The sequence below is a fragment of the Podarcis filfolensis genome (genome assembly GCF_964270895.1).
Source record: "Podarcis filfolensis genome assembly, chromosome: 4".
Lineage (NCBI taxonomy): Eukaryota > Metazoa > Chordata > Lepidosauria > Squamata > Lacertidae > Podarcis > Podarcis filfolensis.
Window position 1 is genome coordinate 39,958,223 of NC_139607.1, and position 27,191 is coordinate 39,985,413.

The 27,191-nt window shown below is 44.4% G+C and overlaps 1 protein-coding gene across 2 annotated transcripts in view; it reads left to right on the plus strand.

Moving 5' to 3' along the window:
- Nucleotides 1-9,473, plus strand: part of REPS2 (RALBP1 associated Eps domain containing 2) — an 83,638-nt gene extending 74,165 nt beyond the window's left edge. Inside the window, exons 18-21 of one of the 2 annotated variants that reach the window (XR_014547766.1) lie at nt 618-763; nt 3,306-3,411; nt 4,566-8,614; nt 8,796-9,473. Coding sequence is in view for 1 of the 2 variants with exons in the window: in XM_083612298.1 (XP_083468424.1) it covers nt 618-763; nt 3,306-3,411; nt 4,566-4,634 (321 nt within the window). In the remaining variant the exon portion in view is untranslated. Of the gene's footprint in view, nt 1-617; nt 764-3,305; nt 3,412-4,565 lie in introns of both variants that reach the window. The other variant, XM_083612298.1, reaches the window with a different exon arrangement.
- Nucleotides 9,474-27,191: the final 17,718 nt, after the last annotated feature.

Sequence of the window (27,191 nt, forward strand, 5' to 3'; positions counted from 1 at the left end):
GAAATAAACAAAAATTAAGAGCATAATTATGATGTTAGGCAACTCTTATTCTTAGCAATGGATTTGCCCAGGAAACTTCTATGTATTATGGAAAGTTGTTTATCTGTTTGCTATAGTTTAAGATATTGTAGCCAGATTTTACATGCTGGTTTCTGAGATCAAAAAGCAGGATGGGTTGTTGTTGTTGTTTGTGTGTATTATGACTACAATTAGCTGCCATTTTGAATCTAGATGGCAGACTGAAATTTTCAGAACTGCACCAATTGCAGCTAAATTTTGCATGATGGTTCCGGAAACCAAGGAGCTGTATGTATGTTTAGATACAGTTTGGATGCCATTTTGAATCAACATAGTGAATGGAACCTTTCAAGCTGCACTGATTTTTTGGTTTCTTTTAATTCCTGAGGAACTCCAGGTATGAAGATACTAGTTCCTAAGAGATGATGCCATAACAGAGATAAATTAAATTGGTCTAGGGAATGAGGATAGACAGAGCCAAAGTAAACAATACCGTTTGGGTCTGGAAAAAAATGTTAATGAGATTCTGATGGCTTTGTTGTTTTCCTAATGAATCATCAATAGTTATTTTAATCCTTGCTCTCTTTTTCCCCCCACAGGAGGTGTTGCTTACTCAACCACCATCAAAACCGATTCGCAGGAAATTCCGGCCTGAAAGCCAGACGCTCGAGAACCAGGAACTTTCCCCCACGAAAAGTGTAGCCCCTTCCTTGCCTGCCATCAAATCCCACCATACAATCCCAAAGTAAAAAGGCTGACTTTTATGAGAAATTGGGGAGAGGGCTTTGTGGCAACATGGAGGGATATAAAGCATTCTAAAAAAAAAAGTAATGTGGAAAAAGTGCAAGTGAGCTGCACTTCCTTCTACTGTCTTCCAGATGTGAAGTTTGAAAATAATTTTGTTTGGGCAATTCACAACCACCAGATGCTGACACAGCTTATGCAACTCACTTGTTTTTTCTTAGTACTTAGAGCACGCAGACACGCTGAAAAAGACATCTAGCCTTCTGAAATACTATTCTGTGGATTAGGGGTGGGCAGGGGCGGGAATCTGGAAAAGGACAGTTAATCTATGGAGAGATGTAGGCAGAAAATCCTGGTGTATGGCAAGAGACTGAATAGATGAACTTCGATACCTGTTCTAGTGTTCTGGCTCCATGATTTTGAGGGCTGTTGAAATGTGTTTTGGAACCAGTACAATGAAGGAATAACTACCTGGCCATTGAATCCATGCAGCCAATTTTAATTTTTTTAAAAAAAGTTTTCTAATCCCATATAGTACCTGAAAAGTGGTGGTATAAAGTCACACCCTTCTGAAGTATGCATTTCTGGCAAGTAATGTGGAAGGCTGGAACTCTTCCTAAGAGTTTTTAAGTGATCTGAAAGTATTAGTGTTGTTTGTAGAGCCTAATTGACTCTTTCAAAACAGATGCATTTGCTGCTGGCATAACAAATTAGTCCTATTTTGAGAACAGTAAATGACTGAAGTTTACTTATCAGTCAAATAAGCATATTTTTGTTTTCCTCAGCTAGAGTGTTGAAGGATGTGGTGGAGGGCAGTGAAGAAGCAGGGGGAAGACTTTCTGGAAAAATCATTGGGATTCTCTTCCAAAGATCAAATTGTCACCTCTCTTTTTAGAGAGTGGGAAAGCTAACTCCACTTTTTTCACATGGACTTTGTGCTGTTTTTAAAACAAATGTATCTGCCTTTGATCACGTTGTCATTTAAGAGCTGCTAACACCTTGCAGAAAATCATAAAAGGCTTCTCTCAGGAACAATTCTGCTTATCTAGCCTATATTTCCCCTGTTTTTCCAGTTTCTTGGTTTTCTGTCAAGATGAAAATTGCTAACATATTCACTAAAAAAAAAGTAGAACAGATGGATGTACAAAATCTAAAGACTCATACTGGAAATTCTGTTTTACCTTGTGACATCATAACTTTGGTCTCTTGCATGCTACAAAGAAGCAGGGGAGTACAAATGAGTTTTATTTATTCCTTTACTACTGCTTTGTAACATGCAAACTACCTCTATCGCTCAGGTGGAAAAAAACCCATGAAAATATTAACTAATAAAGGGGGGCAGCAAATATATCAGTAAGCAAATGTTCTTAATAAGGTTTCCATAGGGGAAATACTAGTAGGTGCAGATATGCTAGTAAAACAAAAACAAAAAACTTGCTTTTTAAAAATCAAAGATAATATCAGTAGTCATGATGGCTATTTATTTCTGGTGAACACGAGTAGCAGAGGACTTCAAATAGATTATTGTACTTTGAAAAGTAGGGTCCTGCTTCTAGGTTTCCCACAAACATCTAATAAGATGCTTCTAGTAAGAGCTGTTCAACGGTGGAACGGACTCCCTCGGGAGGTTGTGGACTCTCCTTCATTGGAGGTTTTTAAGCAGAGGTTGGATGACCACCTGTCATGGATGCTTTAGTTGAGACTCCTGCATTGCAGGAGGTTGAACTAGGTTCTTTGATCTAACTGGCAGCTGTGGGGATAGAGTGCTGGACCAGATGGACCTTTGATCTGATCCAACAGGGCTCTTCTTACATTTTAAAATATATTTCTCATTCCTTATACTAAACAGAAAAACGCATTTATGACTGACTGTACTGAAAGTTAAACACAGGTGCTGTCTTTAGACCTATTAGGGTGAGTTTCCCCCTTAATATATAGGGGACAGCTGTGTTGATCCATAAAAGCGTGCCATTGTCCATGTCAGGTCATGTAGTAGGAGGGCAACTGTCCATAAAGTTGGCAATGTTAGACTGGAGATCCCTCCATTTGAGCTGATCTCAGTTCAGTGGTATATAGGGAAATAAGCTTTAATGAGGAAATTGAGCCAGGTTAACATAGTAAATGAATTCTGGCCTACAGATAGGGCTATTGAAATGCCTGGATAGCCAGTTGATTACAGTATGGTGCTGATAACGTCAAGGTTGCGGGTTCGATCCCCGTTATGGGATGGCTGCATATCCTTGCATTGCAGTGGGTTTTACTAGATGATCCTCAGGGTCCCTTCCAACTCTACAATTCTCTACAATTTCTTCCTTCCATTTCTGATTTCCACAAGATCAGGATCTCTTACTGAATGTCCTGATTTCATAAATATTTATTTCTGCATAGCAACTCTCTTTTGTAAATGCATTTCCTCCCCCCCCACCCCATTTTGATTTTAATTAGTCTCAAGTGTAAGTATCATAATGCATCCCTTTTTACCAAACAGCAGGAAGGCCCTGTGATACATTTTCTGAAAGTGGTTTGTCTTTACTCTCTGGCAGACAGTCTTCAAAACAGAAGAAAGCTATTCAGACAGCTATCCGTAAAAATAAAGAAGCGAACGTGGTCCTAGCTCGGTTGAACAGTGAACTCCAGCAACAGCTGAAGGTAAGGAGCACACTTCAAGTAGGGATCTATGCTTAGACATGCCATGAAGCTCTCTGAAGCCTATGTCATATGCCTCTGTCTACACTGTTAAATACAGGAAGCAAACCAAAGTGTGTGCACCTTGCCGAGGCAAATACCCTCTCTCCCATCTTGAAATATGAGAGCAGCAGGATCACTTGCACTCTAAGCTGTGGGGGCTGCGAGTTAGACACAAAAGCGCCCCTTCACAAATGGAAGGAGCTTGGATCCAGCAGAAGCTAAAGTACAGATTTTAGCCCAATCCCTCCACCATTCCCCTGCAGCCCCTTGCTGCTCCAGGGTTCCCCCTCAACCATCTAGATCAGATTTTTAGGGGACTGCAGAGGGAAAGGGAAGCCAGTATCCCAGACCGCCCCATTTGTGAGTAGAAATCTGCTGTAGAACTCTGGAGCCAGCTTTCTCCTCCCCACCCATCCCACCTTCCATGTAATCTTGGAACAGAAAAGATAGTTCTGACTTTTCTGCCAAACGGTGACAAAATGTTCTCAGTTACGTGCTTGGCCTAATATATTCCAGTCAGCGAATTTTATATTTGTATGAGTTGAAAGAAAAAAGATTCAAATTAATGGTGGTTAGTAAAATAAGGCAAGTGATTGACTAACTGGATGCCTCTCATAGCCACTGCTCCAAGATTGCTTGTGTAGAGGTGGCCCCTTGAACTCATTATAGCTGGCTGTAGTCATAAGTATTATAACAGAGTTCGGAATAATGTTGGGCAAATCAGTTGACGAGAGCTAGCCTAATGTTTGTGGCATCTCAAATAAGCCATCTTCTGGAAGCTTTGTGTACTTTAATACACTGTTGTGTTTAATTCCTTAAGCACCCAGATTTAAACTGACTGAGGATTCCAGGCCCTGCATTCAGGGCATAGGGGAATGTCAGTGGGACATTTAGGGAATACTGCTGCACCCAAGCCACTAATTGAGTGTAAAGTCTATAGTGTTGTAACATCAGTTTACTTGGGCGTGAGTGCTATAAGTATATTAATTATGGAGTGATTGCAAGAGTGGACTTTATAAGTCTGCATCATAAGACAAGATTGTTTTTATGCGTTTATGCCTTTAAGGGCTATATTCTGATTGTTGTTTGTTTGTTTGTTTGTTTGCATGGAATAGGAGGTTCACAAAGAACGAACTGCACTGGAAACTCAGTTGGAGCAGCTCCGACCTGTCACTGTCTTATGAAATTCTGTAACAGAATTTTTGCTTCAAGTACCTTTAACCGCACAATATATTGGCAGAAGCTTTTTTCACTAAGCCAACATCATTTGGAAAAAGTGACTGCCATATTTCTTTTGCATTTCTTGCACCAGTTTACCTTGCAGATGAAGAAGGTACACAATCTGAATGTCAAACCTTATGCCTATGAAATTGAACTTGTTTTCCCACTGACCCTTCAAGAATGCCTCAGTCAAATTCCATCTCTCTCTTACTGTTAACACTTATTTATTCCAATAATTCTTGATTTATATGCATTGGGGTGGGATATTTAAATAGTATATATGTCTAGAACATTTGCTTATATTTACCTTCATCCTGGATTATCACTTTTTACATATATGTGATCTTTAAAGTCTTTCTAGTTTTAGAATAAATGAAAGCAGCATCTACGAAGCTCTGTATTCCTTATGTACATTATCTGTTGTTTTTTAAAAAATCACCTTTGTGATTACTGACCATTTCTGGATACAACACTAGTGTGCTTTTGCAACCCACTGTGGTTTTGCTACCCACACACATCTTCTACAAACTACCATTGGGTGTTGACTCCCTGCCTGTTTCCTGAAGCCTGCACCTCAGCTGCTCTGCAGTAGTTGCTTGGAGTTTGTGCACAGGTCCCAAGATATCTGTTATCTGTGTTGCTGTTTTGAAAATTCTGAACCATGGCTGAATCACACTGTGTACTTCTCCACTGCAATCTGCAGTTTGGCTCCTGAGCCAGTCAGTATAAACGGAAAGTCTGTGTTCCCCATTCACTATAATGGGGAATCTAAAAACAGGTAAAATGTTTCCCTTTTGGACAGAGTGGATTAAGTTTATAGGCACAGAAGTGCCTCCAGAGTGAATTAGGCCTGCCAAATTGCAGACAAATTCCAGGTGCTTTTTCTGGGGAAGTAAAAAGAATGTACTTTTCTCCATAACCCCAGGGGATCTTGTCTTTTTCTTACCTTAAAATAATTAAGAGGTTGCCAAATGGTGCATATACTAGCATGTATATTTAAAAAAACTTTTGCAGCTTCACATCAGCCTTTCTCCTGACGATTGTTTGTGACCTCCAACAGGCTTTATAGGCCTCCCAGTAGACCTGCACAGGTCTCTAATATACTTTACAATGTTGAGCCTAGAATGCTGCTTGCAGAGTTCTAAAGAGCTCTGGGTTGTTGATTTTGTTCTTATTAAAGCAGAGCAAAGTACACTTTAAAAAACCCCTAAGATGAAATGTTTTACTTATTATTTTTTTTCATAAAAAAAAAATACCCAATGCTGTGCTTTGCAGACAGCATTTTCGACCCCTTCACTTCTTACAAAGCCCATGGACCGAGAGAAGCATAGAGATATACAGGAAAAGATAGAGTTGTACTGGCACAGAAACAAAGCGGCTCTGTGGCTTTGTTGATGCCCTGATCAAACTGAAGGGGTGGGAATTACACCATGCTTCAACTCAGGGAGTAGGGGAGTCCCCCACATCATCCCAATTTGCCTTTTTATTTGGCCCCCCAAAAGAGCAGTGCATACCCCAGTAGTTGCCATTCGTCCAAACCTGATGTTGAAGGAATGGAGGTATGTTCCCCGACTGGGAATCTTTGCAGCTACTCCAATCATTTCAACAGCATTGATGGGTACTATATTGCCCTCAGACTATGTGGTAGTGTGGGTTATATAACTCCCTGTAGTGTTAGTTCATGGGGTTTGGTGTGTGTGGTCTGCCTGAACTGACTTGTGGGTGCCTTGGCACTAGTATTTATGTGAGTTTTTCTTACTGCTGCAGCATGAAACCCACATGTCTTGGAATGGATAAGTACAAGGAATGTGCCATAGTTCATACAGGGCAGACTTACTCGCAGTTGTATGCTATGCAAGGCCGAGACATGCTGGAGCAATGGTATGTCAGCACAATAGGATTTGTGAACTGTGCCTCATGTCTGTTCATATTAGACCTTTTGTATTTACGGTAACTTATTATCAAATGATGAAAAAAATTAAATGCAAAATTTAGAGATTCGTTGCTTTTGGCAATTAGATGTTTTTGCTTATTTCTTAACTTGTTCTGCTTATTATATCTTAGCAGTGGGCAATATCCATTGGCTAACTGTATGTGTCTTGGTAAAATTCCACTTATTTGCTTTTTTTGGTAGAATTATATTTGTTTTGTATTCTGGTGAGTTGATGTTATCAGTGAATTCCACATATCCGTTTCTCCTCCATTTCGGATTAATGGATCTTGTTTCCTTATGGCAATTATTGTTTTGGTCGTCTATCCTACTCAGTTAATACACTTCACTCCAAGGAAGTCCTGTTAACCTAGTAAGACTCTTTGGCAGTACACATTCATAAGCATATATAATCTTGTCCAGACTGAATTCTAATAGAAAGTATTCCTTGAACTGCATTCTAGAATTGCACTGGCAACGGGGACAGTGATCTTTTGGGGGAAGCTGCAGGTAGGGAAATATTTTTACCACTGTAAATTTCGTTTTCCTCCCTTAAGTTTCACGTTTCTGAAAGTCATCCCTTAACATAACACACTCACTGCATCATCTACGAGATGTGATGATGTCCTCTAGCTTGGATCTCTTTAAATGAGGATTTGATAAATTCCTGGAACAGAGGACTATCAGCAGCTATTAAGCCATTGCACCAATGTGGAGCCTCTCCTGACAGTGTGGCAGAGAGCACCAGTTATTTGGGTGCAAAATAAAAGGAGAGGACTACTGCGTTGAGGCCTTTTTGTGGGCTTCACACAGACCTACCTGGCTACTATTAAAAACAGGATATGGAATTATACGGCCTGTTGCTGTGATCTGGTAGGGCTCTTCCTGCATTATATGACCCACACCATTCACTGAAAATATTCCATAGCCTTGCAAAGTAAGCATAATGTCAGGCGACAGAAAACCCTGCCCACTTCACCCAGACCAGGGTGGCCCTCCCAGATGATGTTGTACTGCATCATCACTAAACCATTGGCCATGCTAGCTGAAAGGGGCAAGGGCAGGCAGCGCAGATTCTCTATCCCAGAACTAGACAGACAAGAATATGCTCCAATACATCGTGCTCTGGTTTTCATAAAACAAAATTCTTCATGTATACCACTTAGAAACTTTGGTGATTAAGTAGTATATAAATAACTTAAATGAATAGTAAAAATATTAGTCATTTCTACAGATTCTCAGCTGTAGCTCAGTGACAGAGCACATGCAGTTTATGCAAAATGCCCCGTGCTCAATTCCTGGCATCTCCGTGTGCAACTAAAACTTTGGAGATCTGCTGCCAGTTTAGAGAGAACTGAGCTTGATGGTCTGACTTAGTATTAAGAAGCTGCCTATAAATGTTTTAGCGTATGCTGACAGATTTCAGGCTAGTTTGCTAGCTTCTCCACCCTTCTATTTTGATATTGAAGTATGCTATGCAGCATGACAATAGAACTTTAAAGACTGGGTTATAATGGCTTCTCAGCTGTACAGTGTGTACACATTAAAGGAAAATAATTTACTTGCAGTTTACTTAAAAATTTAAAATAGTTGCACAATATGAATGCCATCAATGCAAATATACTTAAAGTTAACAAGAAATAAAACATATTTGCTAGTATTTATAAAACATTGGTTGAAACAGGGATCCTTACGTATAAAAGAATCAAACCGTTAGTTTCTTAACTAAATGATAATCCTCTGCAAAATGATAGTACCAGTGAGAAAATGAGGTTGGAAGCCAGCCCTTCCATTTTTGGTGGTAATCATCTACTGTCGTCTCATTAGTTACTCTTATTGGGAGATTATTTCAGGTATCCTACTCAATTGCTAGAGTAAACAGCTGGATGAAAAAAATGGAAGTTGTTTAAATATTATAAATTTTCTTGTTGCCTGGTTTTAATATTAAATTAGATTCTAATGGCAAGTATTTTACAGTGTAACTTTTATGACGCCTTAAATATTCCCATGATTGTCTCCTACATGTTTTGGAATCCTGATTTTAACATTCAATTTTTAGTTTTAAAAATTACATTTTGAAACACTTCTTGGGTGGATTATTTCTACTACAGTATTTGCAAATATTTCAGATAACTAGAATGGCACGATCAGATATTGTTTTGGATACTATCTTATTCACACTGGAAGGCAATAGTACTTATTGCATAACTTTTCTGTATAAGATCCAGAATTTACATCCTTCAGATGTTAATGGTAGAACCTTAATAATCACATTACTCCAAAACGGACTCTCATCAGTCCGTTTACCTTCAGTAGGAAGATTATTCTATAAAAGTATAAATAGTGTTTGAGGAAGAATTGCGCCAGATTAGTTCAGTGTGAACTCTCCTTGCTCTTATAGCTTTGTTGCCACTGTAAACTAATTAAATTTGGGAAATGCACAATACAGCAATTAATCTCTATATTGGACTGTTCTGGAGTCAGTGTTGATCCACATTAGTATGAAATTTTTTTCTTTCTGGCTATTGAGTTTGTTCTTGAGAAGTGAGTATTTTGTAGACCATGGAAGAAGTTTTGTTTAAAAAAACTGCTACTCCATTCTTGGATAGCCTCAGGAAGGGGGTAATACTGCCAAATCTTTATAGTTTTTTGCACATACGTGCACACATTCAGAAATAAATATTTTGTGTGATAAACATCTGATGAGGAAAGACTGATAATGAGCCTGTGTATTCTATGAAATAAGAGATAATTTATTTTGTTAGAACATTGTTACCCCAAGTGACTAAGATGGGAAGAAATTATATATTTGAAGTTTTCCTTGTTCTGTTATTTTGTTGATACTGTGTTAATAAAATTATGTGATATGTTTTGCTCCTCTACTGACTTTTTGACTTTCAAAATATTACTGGGAACATTATTATGTTTTCTCCATGTTGCTATATGTTAGCATATACACAATCGAAAATATATGGTCTTCACAACTGCAGAAGTATAAGGCAGTAAACCTGTAGTTTATAGACTATGCATGCGAAATCTTTTGGAGGCCGGAACATACAAACTTGGTGTAACGTTTAAAATTAAAATGTTTATTATTAAGTACCATAGCACATAGGCAGGGCAAATGCAATTTCCTTGACCTAGTGAATTCAATCAATTTATGGAAAGTACCATAATATTTCCTTTCCTGCCTTCTGCACTCAGACCACACACAAGGAAACATATAGTACTGCTTGTTTATTTAAACATTTAAAACATACTTTCATATAAAATATTGCAATGCAGTATACAGGCTAAAAGCACAGGATTACAATAAACACATCAAAACACATCAGTAAAAGCTGGTTGGCAAAGAATCTCAGGTTCAAAAGGCCTGTCTGAATAATACAGAAGATGTCTGCAAGTGAATATGGACGACTCCTACTTAGCCTCTATTGGCAAGGAGTTCCGAAGGGCAAGGCCTGCTACACTAAAGGCTCAGACCCTGGTAAATGATTATAGTGTGACTCTCTGAGATAAGCACCTAATCTGCCAAGTAATTAACATAATCTCAACAAAAACGGTCTGATTAATAAAGCATAACTTGGATAATGTTCAGGGGCAAAGCACTCAGCTGTGAAGAGGCAGTCTCCTGGGAAGGGTTGGGCTACGTCAGCCAATGGCAAATTATCCTGTTAGACACCTTGCCAGGTTTGTCTAAATGCACCATGTCCTAAGTGCTTTGCATGCTCCTGATTCACTTATTTAAACTCCAGAAATTGAGGATCAGTTCCTAGGTTGCTTTTTCCTGACCTTTGCCTTAGGTTTCAAAGCTGAAAGTCTCCCAAAGATCCTGGAAGGTTAACCTGAGTTGCGAATGAGTTTCTAAGCTACAAACATCTAGTTAAAATGTGCTTAGAGGGTGACAAAAACCAGCCTTTTCGTAGATTATCAAGCCTACTAAATTACATCTTCATCCAAAGAAGGGGGGGGGGAGGAACAGTGGTCAGAAAAAACTTGCAAAATAGCAGTGTGTGGTGTATAATGCATATAAATGCATCCTATATGTTGAGGGCTTACAGGTGAAAATGCAGCTTTTTCTCTGTCATCTATACCTATGAGAAAATCGGAGAGCACAAAAATGATAAGATACAGTCTTCATGTTTCCTAGGTAGACAGGCAAACAATGCTTCCCTTGATTCCCCCACTTCTTGCACACATAACTAGCACCCCCCCCATTAAATTGCACCTCCAACTCTGAGATGTAGAAAGAGGCCAGCAACTTAATATTCTAATTATTTCGTACCAGATTTGTTTTAAACAATCAGGCATTTCATTGTGTTTGCCATAGGTTTAAGGTGTGGTTACTTGGCAGTACCTGCCTTGCCTGGTACAGAGCTTTCATTGTTTACCGTAAATTCCTTTCTTCTTTTTTGTTACTCTTATGATAACAACACGCACAGGACCTCGGCTGTGTCTGATATCCATAATCTCTGATTTGCCTCGGAGGAGCCTAGTCACTTACATTAAAACAGTGGCTTCCAGTTTCATCGGCTGCCTGGTAATTTATATCCTCTCTATGGGGCATCTTGGGTTGTTTTTGTCTTTTGGTGGGGGTATTCTTGTTTTACATTATAGTAGCAATTCTCATGGTCCATTTTGGGAACTTTCCACAACCTCCCCAAACTGGATTTAGACACCAGAACCAAACTACACCAGCAGCACAATCCCTTAAGGCTTGTCATGTTCAGTGGGACTTACCCCCAGATTGCATATAGGATTGCGGTCCCAAGTCCCTGTTAGGTCTTTGAAAAGGCAGAATCGCTGCCTGAGTTGTAACTCCCTGCTAGTGATTTGAAGTACATGCATGCTTGCACATGTGGGGCCTACTGTTGGTTCCCCCCCTTTTTGGCTGTGTCTTGTCTACCCACATGCCCAAATATTTTTCCCACTAAGCAAAATGTTGGAGGGGTTGGCAGGGCTGTTCTGCTCCCTGCCAACCCGCTATGGCTCTGTCTGGTGTGGATTTCGGAGCCCAAGGGGGTCCAAAAGATGCCAGAGAGTGAACAGCAGATAAATGCAGAGGGGTGGAGAGAGAGAGTAAACCAGCAGGAACAGCAGACACTCTAAAGCAGCCTTTCTCAAATTGGGTCCCCAAACTACAGCTCCCATCGTCCCTAGCTATCAAGACCAGTGGTCAGGGATGATGGGAGTTGTAGTCCAACAACATCTGGGGACCCAAATTTGAGAAAGGCTGCTCTAAAGTGCTGCAGCCTGCTGCCCTCATTTCCCCAGAAATGCCTCTGACCTGACAGACTCATTGAATGTTACATGTGCATAACTGTACCAAATGTACAGTATTTGTGTACACAGGTACAAAGGACTATACACTGGTTGAATGTAATGTATGAACACCCCTAATATTAACCATTTCATGGTTGTCTTGAACAGCTCCTTCTGCACTGAACAGAAACCTATGCAGTGATAAAAAATATCCCTTGCATTAAGCTGTTCAGTTTGATCTGTTTTCCAACAGATGTTCACACAGAGCTGCCATGTTTAGAGGGCTTTAGCCAGGTAAGATCCAGTGCTCTCTCCCTGGATGCTTTCCTTCTGTGCTTTATTAGTTTTTATTGTCAAATATAATTTGGTAGATTTATATCCATCTTTCTTGCGTCATGAAGTATATGTGGGGCTGCCAAGTGATTTCTTATCCAGACCCTAACCAGGCACAGACCTGCTTTGCTTCAGCAAAATGGATGAATTGTTCCTCTCCATTTCAGTTTTGTCCTAGTCTGCAGTTTGTGTTTCATACCGGTACTTGCTTCTCTGATGCATTGGCAGGTTTCGCTGAAGAAATGCCCTTCCTTCCCTTCTATTCCCCAGGATCATCAAGATGAAAAGCACGAGGTGCAGTATAAAACTCAACAGGCCAAATCCTCAGCAGGGATTATGGGATTTAACAACTGTTAAAGAGTGCCATTCCTACAGTGACACTGGAAGCAAATTTTGTAAAACTAATTACTCGTATTCTGATCCCATTCTGTCACCTCTCACCAAGCTGGTTTTATTAGTTAGCTTCACGGAAATGCGTAGCAGTTACTCACCCTCAGTATTTCACAGTAGGACTCAAAGGCTTGTGGGGTGTAAGAGGAGTGTGGAGGTGAACCAGAATTTTGGGCAAGGGCTGTATGTGGAATGGGACCTAATGAAGAAAGTGCTTAGTAAGTGATAATACCTTCTTGGGTGACAAGGCTTGTCTGAGCTTTTCTGTGCAAACTATCTTCCCACGCTAATCCAGAGTAATGTTGTTCATACAGGGCCACCCCTACCAATGAAGTAACCACCGCAGGTGACACATGCTGGGAGGTGGGGTGGAAGCAACAATCACACACACCCCTGGCTATCCTTCCTAAGGACCTCCTCTAGTCATGCTATGAGATCTGTCTTAGCCCCCCTGAACTAGTCTGCTGTTTTGGGTGCTGTAGAAGGCACTATCCCATCACCAGTGTTGAAGTGAGATACAATTACCAGTTGGCAGCGGTGCAGGGAGATCTTGTCCTTCACGTCAGGCAGCAAAATGTTGGGCCAGACTTGAGTTGGTGCTACATTCCTTCTATGGACAAGAGGAGGCAAAAGAAGAGGCAAAGCTTTGAAATGGCACGGGTGAAAAAAGGAGGGGATCTAATTGGTGACCTCGTAGAAGGTGTTTTGATCCACCTGACACCTCCACTCATGGAAGGCTGATGATTTCTCCCTGCAGACACCTACACTGTTCAGGAAGAATCTTCAACTCTCTGGAGCCCCCCTCTTTTTTTTTTTTGCAAGAGTTTAAGGGAGAATCTGTTGAAATAGCAACTGTTAGATGCCACCCACTGTCTTACTAAATAATAATCCTAATCATAAGTGCCCAGAGCAACCTTCCTCTCATCCTATGAACTATGCCTTCCATGCCAACCCCAGAATTCCTCCCCTTTAGAAGTCTCCTAACCCAGAACTCCCATGTTTTTAGCTGTTATGCAACAAACGTAATTCAGAATAAGAACCTTTTCCCATTGCCATGTCGCTCTGCTGAGAAAAGCTCTACCCATCGAATTGCAAGCTGTCTTGCAGGATCCTTGCCGGAATCTTCGTGAGCTAACAGGAAGGATAGTCCTGCCCATTTTGGGAAAAGGATTCACAGAGTGGCTTAGCCAAAGGCACTGAGTCAAGAGCAACAACCTGACTGCGATGAACTCGCAGCACTGCGGTGGCAATTGTGATGCAATGGTGAGGCATGTGGCAGCATAATAAAACCCAAGTGGGCAAGGGAGCCCTATGATATATCAGCCAGCTGATGGCTTGTGAATGCGGCTTTCCACTTCATTTGCTAGTTCTGTGCTGCTTGTTTACTTTGTGGCTAGAAGGGGAGGCAAAGAACTACAAATACAGCCTTGGGGAATGGCTTTCAGACTAGCTCATAATCAAGTCCAGGTTGATTGCACAACAAAATAAATTTCCTTGGCAGTTCTCGGGCCATTCCCTGGGTTCTTCTCATGCAGGCTGCACTATCCGATATTTCCTCTCTTGTCTCAGGTTTAACAAACGTTTCTCCACGTTCCCCCCATGTTTTTGAACTTTTATATAACTTTGGTAAGTAGATTCTGCAATTCCTATCTGCACCTGTTTCTTGGACGAGGCCATGACTCCGTTAGAAAAACAGTTACATCCCAGTACAGATCAAACAAACTTCGAGCGTGCTGGCCGAGACGCAGCTTTTTTCCTATGCTTGACTGTGGAAAAGAAGTCATGCGAATATACCCAGGAGGTACAAACCTGTACAACAGCCAAAGAGGGAAAGTATTATATGAAAGGGAGTTCAAAACATTGTTCATAGCATCACTGCTGCCTTCTGCTATGCCTATGCAGAGCCAGAGGGCTATATAACTCTTGACTATCTTCAAAGACAGAAGCAAGGGACTCAGAAAGCCCTCCTAGCTCAGCTGCTGTTGTTTGCAGGAGTCTTTCTGAATTGGAAGGTGCTATTTCACACCCTGCAATGGAGGGAGATTAGCAAAAGTGCTAATCTGACAAGAGTTTCATCTAGTTAATGGGGATAATGATAACATACCTAATATGTGTAACATACAATCAGAGTATTCAAAGCCCTTCAGATCAATTATTATTTTCAACTGTGATGTTATCTTATTATTCCTATTTTACAAATTGGGAAGCTGAAACTGACAGAAAGAGGGGCTTGCCTTAAAACCACCTAGTGAGTTCATAGCAGAGGTGAGAGTCAAACTGGGGGCTTTTGGATTGATAGTTTAAAGTGCACGCACAGACGCACACCCCACACAGTCTGACAATCCTAGGAACTGTAATGGGGGAAAACAGCACCAGCTGAATTTCTGCCTGTCAAGCAGCTGTTGCAGGCACAAGCTCTTTGGAATACAAAAAAACAGTGTGTTATGTACTGAGTTGAATAGGATCCAAACTGCAGCAGTCTGATTGGTCCTAGAACAATAGGATTCAGAATGCAGCAGTCAGATTGGTCCTAGAACAATGCAGCAATATGATTGGTTGGCAGGAACCACCCAATCATGCTCCAGATAGAAGTGAATCCACAACCTGATTGGCTTACAGTAGAATTCCGGAATTAGCCAATCATGTGCAGCCCATTGTGTAAATAATGTATATAAAGCAGATACCTTGAGGGGACTTTCATTCATTCCTCCTCACCACTATGAGCTGAATAAAGAGCATGAAATCACTTTGCGACTCTGAGTATATTTCACTGGCGACGAAGGTGGGATCCCGCTGAGCTGACTGCCACACACAGCACCGCAGCACCGCCACCTGCCGCACCGCTGCCTCGCACCGTGTATCCAGGCTTCAGCTCCGGGACACAAGGAACTCAGAATGGCAACCGACAGCAGCTTCTCGCCGTTCAACCCAGCATCTGGAGACTGGGAAGCGTATGCCTCCCGTTTCACCTTCCTCCTAGAAGCCAAAGGGGTCACCGATGAAGAAGACGCCAAGAAGAGGGCGATATTCTTCAGCGTCTGCGGAGAGGAGACGTTTGAAATCGCCCGGGCTCTCCTTGCACCCGAAGACGTCGCTACTGTTCCATACAAAACAATAATGGAACAGCTGAAGGGGCACTTTTCGCCACAGCCCTCTGTGGTGGCTCGTCGAAATGCCTTCTATGCAAAGCGGCAAGCCCCTGGGGAAACCATAACTGGGTTTGTGACCTCTCTCCGCCAAGCTGCCCGGTTCTGCAACTTCTCAGAGCTGGAGAACATGCTTCGTGACCGCCTCGTCGGTGGCCTGAAGGATGAGAAGCTGCAACGACGCCTCTACGCTAAGAAGGACCTAACGTTCCAGGTCGCTCTGGAGGAGGCCCTGGCAACGGAAGCTGCCGAGAGGTCGACGCAAGAGGCACGGCCGAGCCAGCCGTCCCAACCGAGGGTCCACCACGAAGACCTCACCGACGACTCAGGATCCAACAGGGAGGAGGTGCACCGAGTACAGCAGCGCACTCAAGCAGCCCACATACCACAGCTGCCTCGACGAGAAGCAGGGAACTGCGCAAGCTGTGGAGACAGTCACGAGAGGAGGACCTGCCGTTTCCGCAACGCAGAGTGCAGGCAGTGCAGAAAATTGGGACACATCGCCCGGGTGTGTCGAGCTCGGCCCACCCGACGCCAGGCATCAGATGACCAATCCAAGAGCCCCAGGTCCCGGGGCCCAACACACCAAGGCAACTTGACGGAGCTCACGGACTTCCAGGTATACCAGTTGCCCCACGCCAACGTAGAGAAAATTTATGTAGAGGTACAGATAGAGGGGGCCCCATGCCGCATGGAGCTTGACACGGGTTCAACTCTATCCATAATCTCGGCAAGGACCTTAAGGAAACTGTGTCCTACTGGGGGTCCCAAACTCAGGCCGGCCCCATTCACCCTCCGGGACTTCCAGAAACGTAAGGTCCCCACAATGGGGGTGGGGACCTTCAGGGTGCAATACCGAGGGCGGACGCGGCAACTGGACTTGCTTGTGGTCAAGGGCCCCTACATTAGCTTACTGGGATTGGCATGGTTTGGACCACTGGGGCTAGCCGTCACCGGGGTGAACCACACGAGCTTACAAGTGGACGTGGACGCCATATGCAAGGAATTTCCGGGGGTTTTTGATGGGAAATTGGGACAGTATACGGGCCCCCCCATTGCTCTACAGCTTGACCCCGCAGTACGACCAGTCAGGCTCAAGGCCCGCCGGGTCCCGTTCGCCCTGAAACCCCGTATAGACGAGGAATTGGACCGACTCGTGGAGCAAGGCGTGCTGGAGCCGGTGCCTAATGCCCCCTGGGAAACCCCAATTGTCACACCCGTCAAGCCGAATGGTTCGGTCCGCATCTGCGCAGACTACAAATGTACCATAAACAAGGCCCTCACGGCCCATGCATACCCAGTGCCAGTGGTCAGCCATGTCCTTGCCACCCTGGCTGGGTCGAAAATTTTTGGCAAGCTGGACTTGGCCCAAGCATATCAACAACTGCCAGTAGATGAGGCCACAGCAGAGGCACAGACGATTGTGACGCACAGAGGAGCGTTCAGGGTAAAGCGGCTGCAATTCGGTGTCAGCGTGGCACCAGGCATATTCCAGAATCTAATGGACTCTCTCCTTAAAGGGATTCCTGGCGTCACCCCCTTCTTCGATGATGTGTTGATTGCCGGGCCCACACCAGAGGAGTTTGAGGACCGCCTCCGCACCGTTCTGCACCGTTTCCAGACGGCGGGTCTCAAGGTGAAGCGGGAAAAATGTCTACTAGGAGTGCCTCAGGTGGACTTTCTGGGATTTATGGTGGACGCAGAAGGGGTCCACCCGACTGGGGACAAGGTACGGGCCATTTGTGATGCCCCAGCGCCCAAGAACAAGACTGAACTTCAGGCCTTCTTGGGACTATTGAACTTTTACCATTCCTTCCTTCCCCACAAGGCGGCGGTAGCGGAGCCCCTACACAGACTCCTGGACAAGCGGGCCCCTTGGGTGTGGGGCCAGCGCCAGGAGGCCGCATTCCAGGCAGTCAAGGACTTGCTTGTCTCAAACTCGGTCTTGGCACACTTCGACGAGAGGCTGCCGGTGGTGCTAGCATGCGACGCCTCACCCTATGGCATTGGCGCTGTCCTGGGACACCAACTCCCGGATGGAAGAGAGGTACCGGTGGCATACTTTTCCCAGACACTCAACGCAACCGAGCGGAACTACTCGCAAATCGACAAGGAGGGTCTGGCAATCGTGAAGGGAGTAAAAAAATTCCATGATTTCTTGTACGGGCGGCCCTTCACCGTGGTGACTGACCACAAGCCCTTGCTTGGCTTGTTTGCCTCCGAAAAGCAGACCCCCCAAGTGCTGTCTCCTCGTGTCCTCAGGTGGTCAATTTTCCTTGCCAGCTACCAGTATGCACTGATTCACCGCCCTGGGAAGGCGATGGGCCATGCGGACGCCCTCAGCAGGCTACCACTACCGGAAACAGGCCCCGACCCAGCACCTGCACAAGAGGTTATGAGCCTGGAGCTGCTTCCCGACCGCCCCATTCAGGCACAAGAAGTTGCACACCATTCCAAGAAAGATAGGGTCATCTCCCGCGTCCTGGACTGGGTGTGGAGGGGATGGCCCAGCAGCAGCCCCGGGCCAGAATTCGCCGGCTACACAACCCGCAAACATGAACTGTCAGCCCACAAGGGGTGCCTGTTATGGGGAAGCAGGGTCGTTGTTCCCCAGCCCCTCCGCAAAAGGGTCCTCACAGCCCTACACGAGACACACCCAGGGGTAGTAAGAATGAAGGCCCTTGCCAGGAGTTATGTGTGGTGGCCGGGGATCGACGGAGAGATAGAGGCCTGGGTCAAACACTGCCAGGCCTGCCAAGAATCCCGCCCAGATCCCCCAAGGGCCCCAGTCCAGTCCTGGGAGTCCGCCCGAGCACCATGGTCACGCCTGCATGTGGACTTCGCTGGCCCCTTTCAGGGGAAAACATTCTTCATAGTGGTGGACTCCTACACCAAATGGCTGGAAGTCGCACTGGTACCGTCCACTTCTACGTCCGCAGCCATCCGGGTACTACGCAGGCTGTTTGCAACCCACGGGCTCCCTGACACTCTCGTCTCAGACAACGGGACTGCATTTACGTCAGGAGAATTCCAAACCTTCACAGCGCAGAACGCCATCCGCCACATCCGTTCGGCGCCATTCCACCCTGCCACCAATGGCCAAGCAGAACGCATGGTGCGGACCACCAAGGACACCCTTCGCCGCATGACGCAAGGGGATTGGGAGTACCGCCTTGCCACATTCCTCCTAGCACAACACAGCACCCCCAGCTCAACGACTGGCCGGAGCCCCGCTGAACTACTAATGGGTCGGCGCCTTGCAATCAGATTGGACCGCCTTCACCCCGATAGAGCTCAGGATGAGGTAGTGGTGGGGGAAGGCAGGAACCCCCGGACCTTCGAGGCCCAGGACCCAGTGTACGCAAAGAATTTTGGGGCAGGCCCAGCATGGGTACCCGCCACAGTCACCAGGGTCACTGGTCCCGTGTCGTACGAGGTGCTAACGGATGGGGGGCAATGCTGGCGCCGCCACTGCGACCAGATACGGCGACGATTCCCGGGAGAAAACCAGGAGGAGGAAAGGTCAGAGGAGTCCCAAGGGAACAGAGGGGCAGTGAGGCCCATAGAGCAGGAGGGGCCAGCAGGAGAGGCAGAATCAGTAAATACAGAGAGGACCCGCGAAGCCAAAAGGACACCGGAACCAGAACCACGACTGAGCGAGCCGGTTGCACCAGACCAGACAGGCCCATCACAGCCAGCATCCTTGGAACATGAGCCAGAACCTGAACCCCGGACCAGGGAACACCCCAGGCCGCAACGCACATGTAGGCCACCGGCGTACCTCGAGGACTATGAATGCGACCTCCCGGGCAGGACTGGAACTTAGAGGGGAGGGGTGTTATGTACTGAGTTGAATAGGATCCAAACTGCAGCAGTCTGATTGGTCCTAGAACAATAGGATTCAGAATGCAGCAGTCAGATTGGTCCTAGAACAATGCAGCAATATGATTGGTTGGCAGGAACCACCCAATCATGCTCCAGATAGAAGTGAATCCACAACCTGATTGGCTTACAGTAGAATTCCGGAATTAGCCAATCATGTGCAGCCCATTGTGTAAATAATGTATATAAAGCAGATACCTTGAGGGGACTTTCATTCATTCCTCCTCACCACTATGAGCTGAATAAAGAGCATGAAATCACTTTGCGACTCTGAGTATATTTCACAGTGGTAGCTCTATTCCTTATCCCATTTAATCCTCACAGCCAGCCAATTAAAGAGGGTTAACCAAATAAATGGTTTGTGGATCCTTTTCTTGGAAGGCTTGGTCTGTCTCTCGCAGTTCAACAGCTGAGAGTTTCAGGGCTGGGCTTCATTTGAACTTTATTGTGCGGTTCCAAATCCAACACCCTGTCCATTCTACCATTCTGACCTTGCCCAAACAACAAAGCTCAAGGAATACTTGATGCTTTGCTTTCTGACGGGGGTTAAAAATGACCACTCCCCTGTAAACTGATCTTCAGCATGTTAGCTTCTGATTTTGCAAAGCCATTTGCAAGTGCATTGCCACTTCTGCTGAGGAATGTGGCTCTGCATCCAGATATTTTGGACTACAAATCTCATCAAGCTCTGCTAGCTGGCCTTTCCACTCAGGGCCTGAATACAGAGACTGAAGATGTCAGTCAGGCTACAAAGTAAACATGCAAATAGAAGAGAAGAGTAGCTGCTGTTTCAAACGCTGGTCTAGGTTTTGACATGGATAGCAATGACTGGTGCATAATATCAGCTTGATATGAAAGGCCACAGCCCAGAGGAATCTGGATGTTCATGAATCACAAAAGCTTTACAGAGTTTTAACTTGGGAATAGCTAACTTAAAAGGCCAGGCAAGAAACACGTTACATTTTGTTCCGTAAAGATGAAAGCTTGAGCCTGAAGTTGCCAGGTTTGGCTTGGTTTTTTCTTTGGCAGACTCCTGCAACTTTAATAAAGGCACAAGCATAAATTCAGTGCTCATGCTGATAATCTCACCAATATAGTTACTGCTGCTTCTCTCCTCTCTTTGATTTTCTTTGGCCTACAGCCTTGGCGTGACTCCTCCACTCACTCATTTGATCTTGTTTTCTCTTGCCCTGTGTTAGCTCTATTAATGGAATTTTCCCTCTCCGGTCATTACCTTGTGACTCCAGCTTCTTGCGCCTGTTGTGACCTGCGGTCCACCGACTTTCTCAGAAACATTATCCCTCTTATCTCTTCTGCAACTTCTGCTGACTCCCTCCTCGTTGTGGTCTCCACCTACGGCTTCTCCCACTCCTAAACTCTTGGCTTATTTCTTACACTGTTCCATGAAAAGTTCTCTGTTGCACAACTTTCCAGACTAGCTATAATGCCCATTCATCAACTGTGGTTATTCTCTTGATCAACAGAGTGACTTTGGAGGAAAGAAAAAGGCTCCAGACTCCTTGGATTGGAATAACTATTGACCAGTTGCAAATACTCAGTTGTGGGGAAGGTGGAAGAGAGAGTTCTGGTGAGACAGCTGCACATTTTGTGGATGGCACAGATTACTTAGATCTGCTCCAATCTAGGTTCAGGCCTGGCCATGGGACTAAGTCAGCCTCAGTCATCCTGACAGATGACCTTTCCAGAGAGCAGGACAGGGGGGGACTGCAAACTGGCTCCTGCCATGGCAGTCCCTTGGCCACAGTATTCTCTTGGACAGGCTCTATGGAATGGGAACACAGAATTACAGCGGTCTTCATCCTACCTATGGGTTTATGGCCAGAGAAAAACATTGGGAGATTTACACTACGGGGCACTACAGGGCATCACCATGTTTCTATGCTCTTAATTTTGTGCTATACCATGCCCTCTCCTATGCAGCCATATTGCATTACGCCACACTCCCATGGCAGCCATTTTGTGAATGGCACCCACAGCACTCTCTCAAATTTCAAAAGGTGCCCACTGGTCCAAAATGACTGGTGAACCCTGCCTTAGCTGGTTCTCTCACTGTTTCAGGGGTGGTTAATCCATAGCATTTGCCCCAAGATCTCCCATTTGTCATTTAAATAAATAAATTTTTTTTAAAGGGATTGTCTATATGGGTCCCCCACTATGATGAGAGGTTACTGTAACCCATGCCCTCTGCTTTTTTTAAAAAAAATTGTTTTAACTGACTGTGCCCATAGATCCATCACTGTGATGCCAAATGCTGTACAGTGAGAATCTGTAAGTGTGTGCTCTCTCTCTCTCTCTCTCTCTCTCTCTCTCTCTCTCTCTCACACACACACACACACACACACACACACTACTGACCACTCCTGTGGGCTCCCTGCTGATTCTGTGATGCCAAAAGGTTTTCATGACACAGAAAGTCTAGGCACATTCAGCCAAACATGCATAGATTCCGCCCCCCCTTCAGATCTTCCTGCTCAATGTGTAGAACCAGGGATGTAGGGGCAGACCATGGCCTAGCTTCAGCAGAGGGCGGCATGATGAGGTTGTGCCTGACCTCCATCTGGCTGACTTTGTGGCAACAGGGAGAGGTGCAGTGGCAAGGTCAGTGCGGTGGCAAACATGCTAGCAGGAGCACCTGATTGACTCTGCCAACATGTTTGCCTCTTGTCACGACCCACGTCTCCTCCGTCCTGATATGCTGCAGTGAATCAGCTGGATGGAGGGCAGGTGGGTGGTGTAACTCCACCACGACATCCACTGCTGCCTCTCCCCATCCTCCACCCATTCTGAGAATGCTTGCAGGTGAATGCTACAACCGGACTGATGTCTAATCACCAACTCAAAGTCAACATGGACAAGATGGAACTGCTTATATTTACTCGCAAGGCTTGCTCTCCTTGACCCCTTAACAACAACAGCAGCACTCACCCCCAGTGATCCCGCACACAGCTTCATCTTTGATTCTTTTATCTTCTTTGCTCCCCACATTCAACCTTTTACACACCAGCAGCTTAAAACACAGCAAGGTCGTTTCCTCCTGCTGTGTTTCAAGTCCCATTGCTGGACACACCAGAGGGAGGGTGAGGATGTTATCACCTCATGTGAATTCCCTGATTGGTTTCCTCCAGCCTACAACTTCCCTGAGCTCTTATTCAATGAAGCTGCTGCGCATGTGCAGCAGTTGTCTCAGATCTACAAACTTCAGCTTGCATTTTCAATTCATATGCAAGCTGGTTTGAGGGGAAATGCATCAAACAGCAGTATTTCTCAAGGAACTGCAGGGTCCAGATGGATTATGCCTATTGCCATGTTTACTTGGCTTCAAACACCAGCCCTGGGAGATCACTGGAGCCGGAGTAAATGGTAATGTGTACACAGCCTAGGTTGTGCTCTTCGTGCACAACTTGGCAGAAATCCCCCCATGATCCATCTTTGTCTCCTTAGCTGATGAAACTCTGGCTGTGTCTTGGCCGTTCCCTGCTTTGACTACGGCTCGCAAGTCAATTAAGATTTCCTTTTCCTTAAAGTGATTCTGCACAGTCTCTCTGGTTGCCCTCCCTGCTCCAGCCCATGGGTGGGTCTCCCTGCCTTACCTGGAATACTGGATCACCCAGAGGTGGATTTAGGGCAGCAGGACTGGTCCAACTGCACTGGGTGCCGAGCCTAGGGGGTGCTGCAGGGCGTCACAACCACGACATAGTGGATTGAGCAGAACGGAAGGTGAGAGGTGGTGGGTTGCCAAATTTTGACCTCTCACAGAGCACCTCTGACGACCCCTGGGGCCACCTCTTTCCTTTCCTTCACAACTATCCTCCAAACTTCTGTTTTCCGTATGGTAGAGTGTGAACCTTTGGTGCTCCAAATGTTGGTGGATGGGATGTTGGCTGTGCTGGCTGGGGCTGATGAGAGTTGGAGTCCAGCAACCAGTGGTGGCTGGTGCCCATTGGGACTGGTAGGGCAGAAGGCAAGGAGACTTATCCTTTTCTCCCTTTAATCCTCCTGTTACTTCCCCAGTATGTAAACTCCTTGAGAATGGAGGCTTGACTACATTGTCCAAACAAGGAACCTGATAATTCAGGTGGGGGTGGGGAAGATCAACCTGCTCACCACACAGCTGTTAAAAGTTTAGAAACTCTGCCAGAAAACAGCTGGCAACTACTTTTATCCTGTATGCATCAAATATACTGGGGTTTCTTAAGCATTAAACATAATGAAAATTCCACACACACCCCATGCGCATCTGAATAAAATACTTTTGTGTTACTTGACTTAATTGTTCAGTGGGTTTGGGGTTTTTGTTTTGGTGGGGGGTTATCTCTTTTGCTTCCCTGATTTCATCACTTCTGTGTTCTTGGGATTTGCAGTGTTGTTGATCTCTCTCAAAATGGTAAATAAGAAATACCATTTAGCTAATCTGTGGGCTTTATCTGTGCCCAAGGGCATTCCGCAGCACTCCAAGCACTGGTTCACAGGTAGCCTGCCTTTCCCACAATGAGAGTTCTCAGCTAAACTAATCTTCCCTCACCCCACCAGATGAAATTAAGGGATTAAGCACTGGGGGTAGGGGGAATAGGTCACTGTTCCTTCCTCCATCTCCATCCAAAAGCCAACATCATTTCTGTCAGTGCAAATAATTTTTAAAAGGTATAAAAAGGAGAATTCCTGATATGCCATCCAAGTTTGGGGCAAGCACTCTTTGCTGAGAGAACCCAAGCAGAGATTTAGCTTCACAAAATATGCAGCAAAGGAAAGCGAGGAAAATAGAGGCTGTTAGACCTTTAAAATATGCCCTTGTGTGTTCCAAAACTTCCCTCTTTCCTCAGCACAGGAAGAGAGCACACATTTGGTAAATTAAAAATTGGCTTCCTTACAAACTCTTCAAAGGCCAGGTTCATGTGCTTTTCTAAAAAGTTGCACAGGCAATAAAATGTAACTTAGAACCAAAGTGGTGAAAGTTCCTAAATTGTTAGTATAGGAACACTCAAATGACTTGTGAGAGCCATGCAGCTAAACTAGACCAACTCTGCACACATTGAGTAGACTGGAGGGGACAAAGTCTTGATTACCCAATCCTTCCCAAGGTGAGCTAAGCCTGGCAGGACAGCTTACTCTATGGTCTTAACCCCTTCATGCATTAATTAGACAAGCAATTTCAAAAATGCCCCTTTGCCTCTCATGACCACCACCACCAACATAGTAAAAATCAGCTTTTGCATTCATGCTTGTTGCAATGATGCCTTAATAGCAGATTTGTTTTATGTATCATCCCAGGAGTTCAATATACTTTACAAGGGGGAATACAGGTGGTCTCCTATCTGAGCACAAGCCAGACTCAGACTTGCTTTATTTCAGCAAGGTAGCTGCACCATGTTTCTTTGATCATTCCCTGAGATTTACTTTGTAGTTTGTTCCCCAACAGTGACTTTGCTTTACCTTTTGGATTTATTGCCAGATCTGGCCAGATTCCCCAGAAAGTTCATCTCAATGCCAAGCTTGATTTACATTTGCTCTTTGGCACAAACTTCAGGCTTCATGCCACCACCTCCACCGGTTCACCCAAGGCTACACGACCCGAGGCTGCAAGTTCCTAATTGTACGTACTTCCAGCTCTGCAGAGGACTTCATGAAATTAAGGTGCGATGTAACATAACCCAAGAAAGTAAGACCTATTCATGTTGTTGCCTTTGAATCGAACAAGGTTGCAGGTTATAACTCCACTTGACATATATTTAAATTGGATTACATGGATTTTCTGAAACGCCGGAGACCAATGTCAGAGAGCGATTGGGTCGTAGTTGTATGAGTGAATGTGGCACAAACGTTTGAGTAATAAGCTTTGGTGCATACAGGGCTAGTAAATGGATGGTGAAAGAGAACATGAAAAGTGGCAGATGATGAAATGTTGTCTATATTGAATTATATTCAATATTCAAGATAAACAGCTATGTGATTTTTAAAAGACATCTGAAGGCAGTCCTGTTCAGGGAAGTTTTTTGTGTGTGGTGTTGTATTGTGTTTTTACTATTTTTTGTTGGGAAACACCTAGAGTGGCTGGGGCAACCCAGTCAGATGGGTGACATATAAATACATACATAACTATAACAGATTGCACAAAAAAACTAGATGTACTAGTGAGCCCACCCCACATGGAATCTACCTAATCCTAATTTTCTTTGCTCTCTGTTTAATTTGGCTAATTGGAAATGGGAACCATTTCTAAAAACCGAGGTTCACATTTAAGGTAAATTTAAATGATATTTGGGATAAACAAATCTACATTTTTAATCGAGACCTAGCTAGGTCAGAAATACTGTAACTATGATTCTCTTCTGTCTTTGCTTTTCCCATGGAATGAAGTGCACGGCGCTTTAATTGCTCAGTATGACAGCGGCAGGTGAACAGGAAAAGATTTCACAGTGAGCAAAACTTTGTCCTTAAATTAAACCTGCAGTTACAAAGCATCAGAAAACTGTCCTCGGTGCCACATCAGATAAGCATCTTGGTTGTTTCTTGGGGCCAATCTCCTTCCTAAGAATGCAAAGCCATGCAGTTAATGTTGGAGTTTGAGGCAGAAACCAGCAGATTGCAAATACTCCCCTCCCCTTCTCCCTATTGTTCCATTTTTTCAACAGAACGATACATGGAAATAATTCAAAAGCTAATGTCCACCTGAACAAACCATTATTGGCTATATGGGAAGACTTCTTATGTGTGTTATGGAACTAATTAATCTTTATCTTCCCTCCCCTAGTGGAACAGATACATTTTTTTGCCAAGTGAAGAATGCATGCATGTATTCACATGGTGAAGAAATCTTGTGTCATTGTGCTATGGATGTTTTGAGATCCTTTTAAAGGACATTGCATAGCTGGGTGGTCAATGAATATTGATCAATGATTTGATTCAGCAGATCTCTTATGTTCTTAATTGCTGTTCAGCACAGGAAAGAATGAAGGAGAAGGGTGGTGGTGATGATTAATCTGAGACACCTATCAAAGATGTATTTTATTTAAATTGTGGGTGAAGAAGAAAAAATGAGACCACCCACTTTATGAGGCTTAGAATAAACATAGCTCAAAGAGTTTAACTTGTATTATTTGGAGGCATATGAATTGGAAGGGGTTTGACTCAAGTCTGTGGCTCCTCTGGGAGAGCTATAGTCAAAATTCCAAACTTTGTAGCTAGTCTCAATTCGTAAGAACAGCCAGACCAAAACCCCAGAATTGAATACTATCCAGATGCCAAGAAAATCTCAGCTCAGCTCCAACTGTTGTGGTCTGGGTCCTTTTCTAATGGGAACTTCACCCTCCCTTGCTTCACATCCCCAAATCATGTTAAAATATTTCTGTCAATGACTTCAAGTTTATAACACTTAAGGAAACAGTCATTTTTGCTTAGTTCAAATATGTGTTGCTTTTGAACATTTCGGTCATAATGCCTTGGCTGCTATAGCAAATTCACAGCTGAGGAACATACAGGATATAATCTAAGATGGCGGCTTGCACCGCTAGAAGCACCTCACTGTTATATCAGACTGTTTTGGGAAATGAAACTGCATT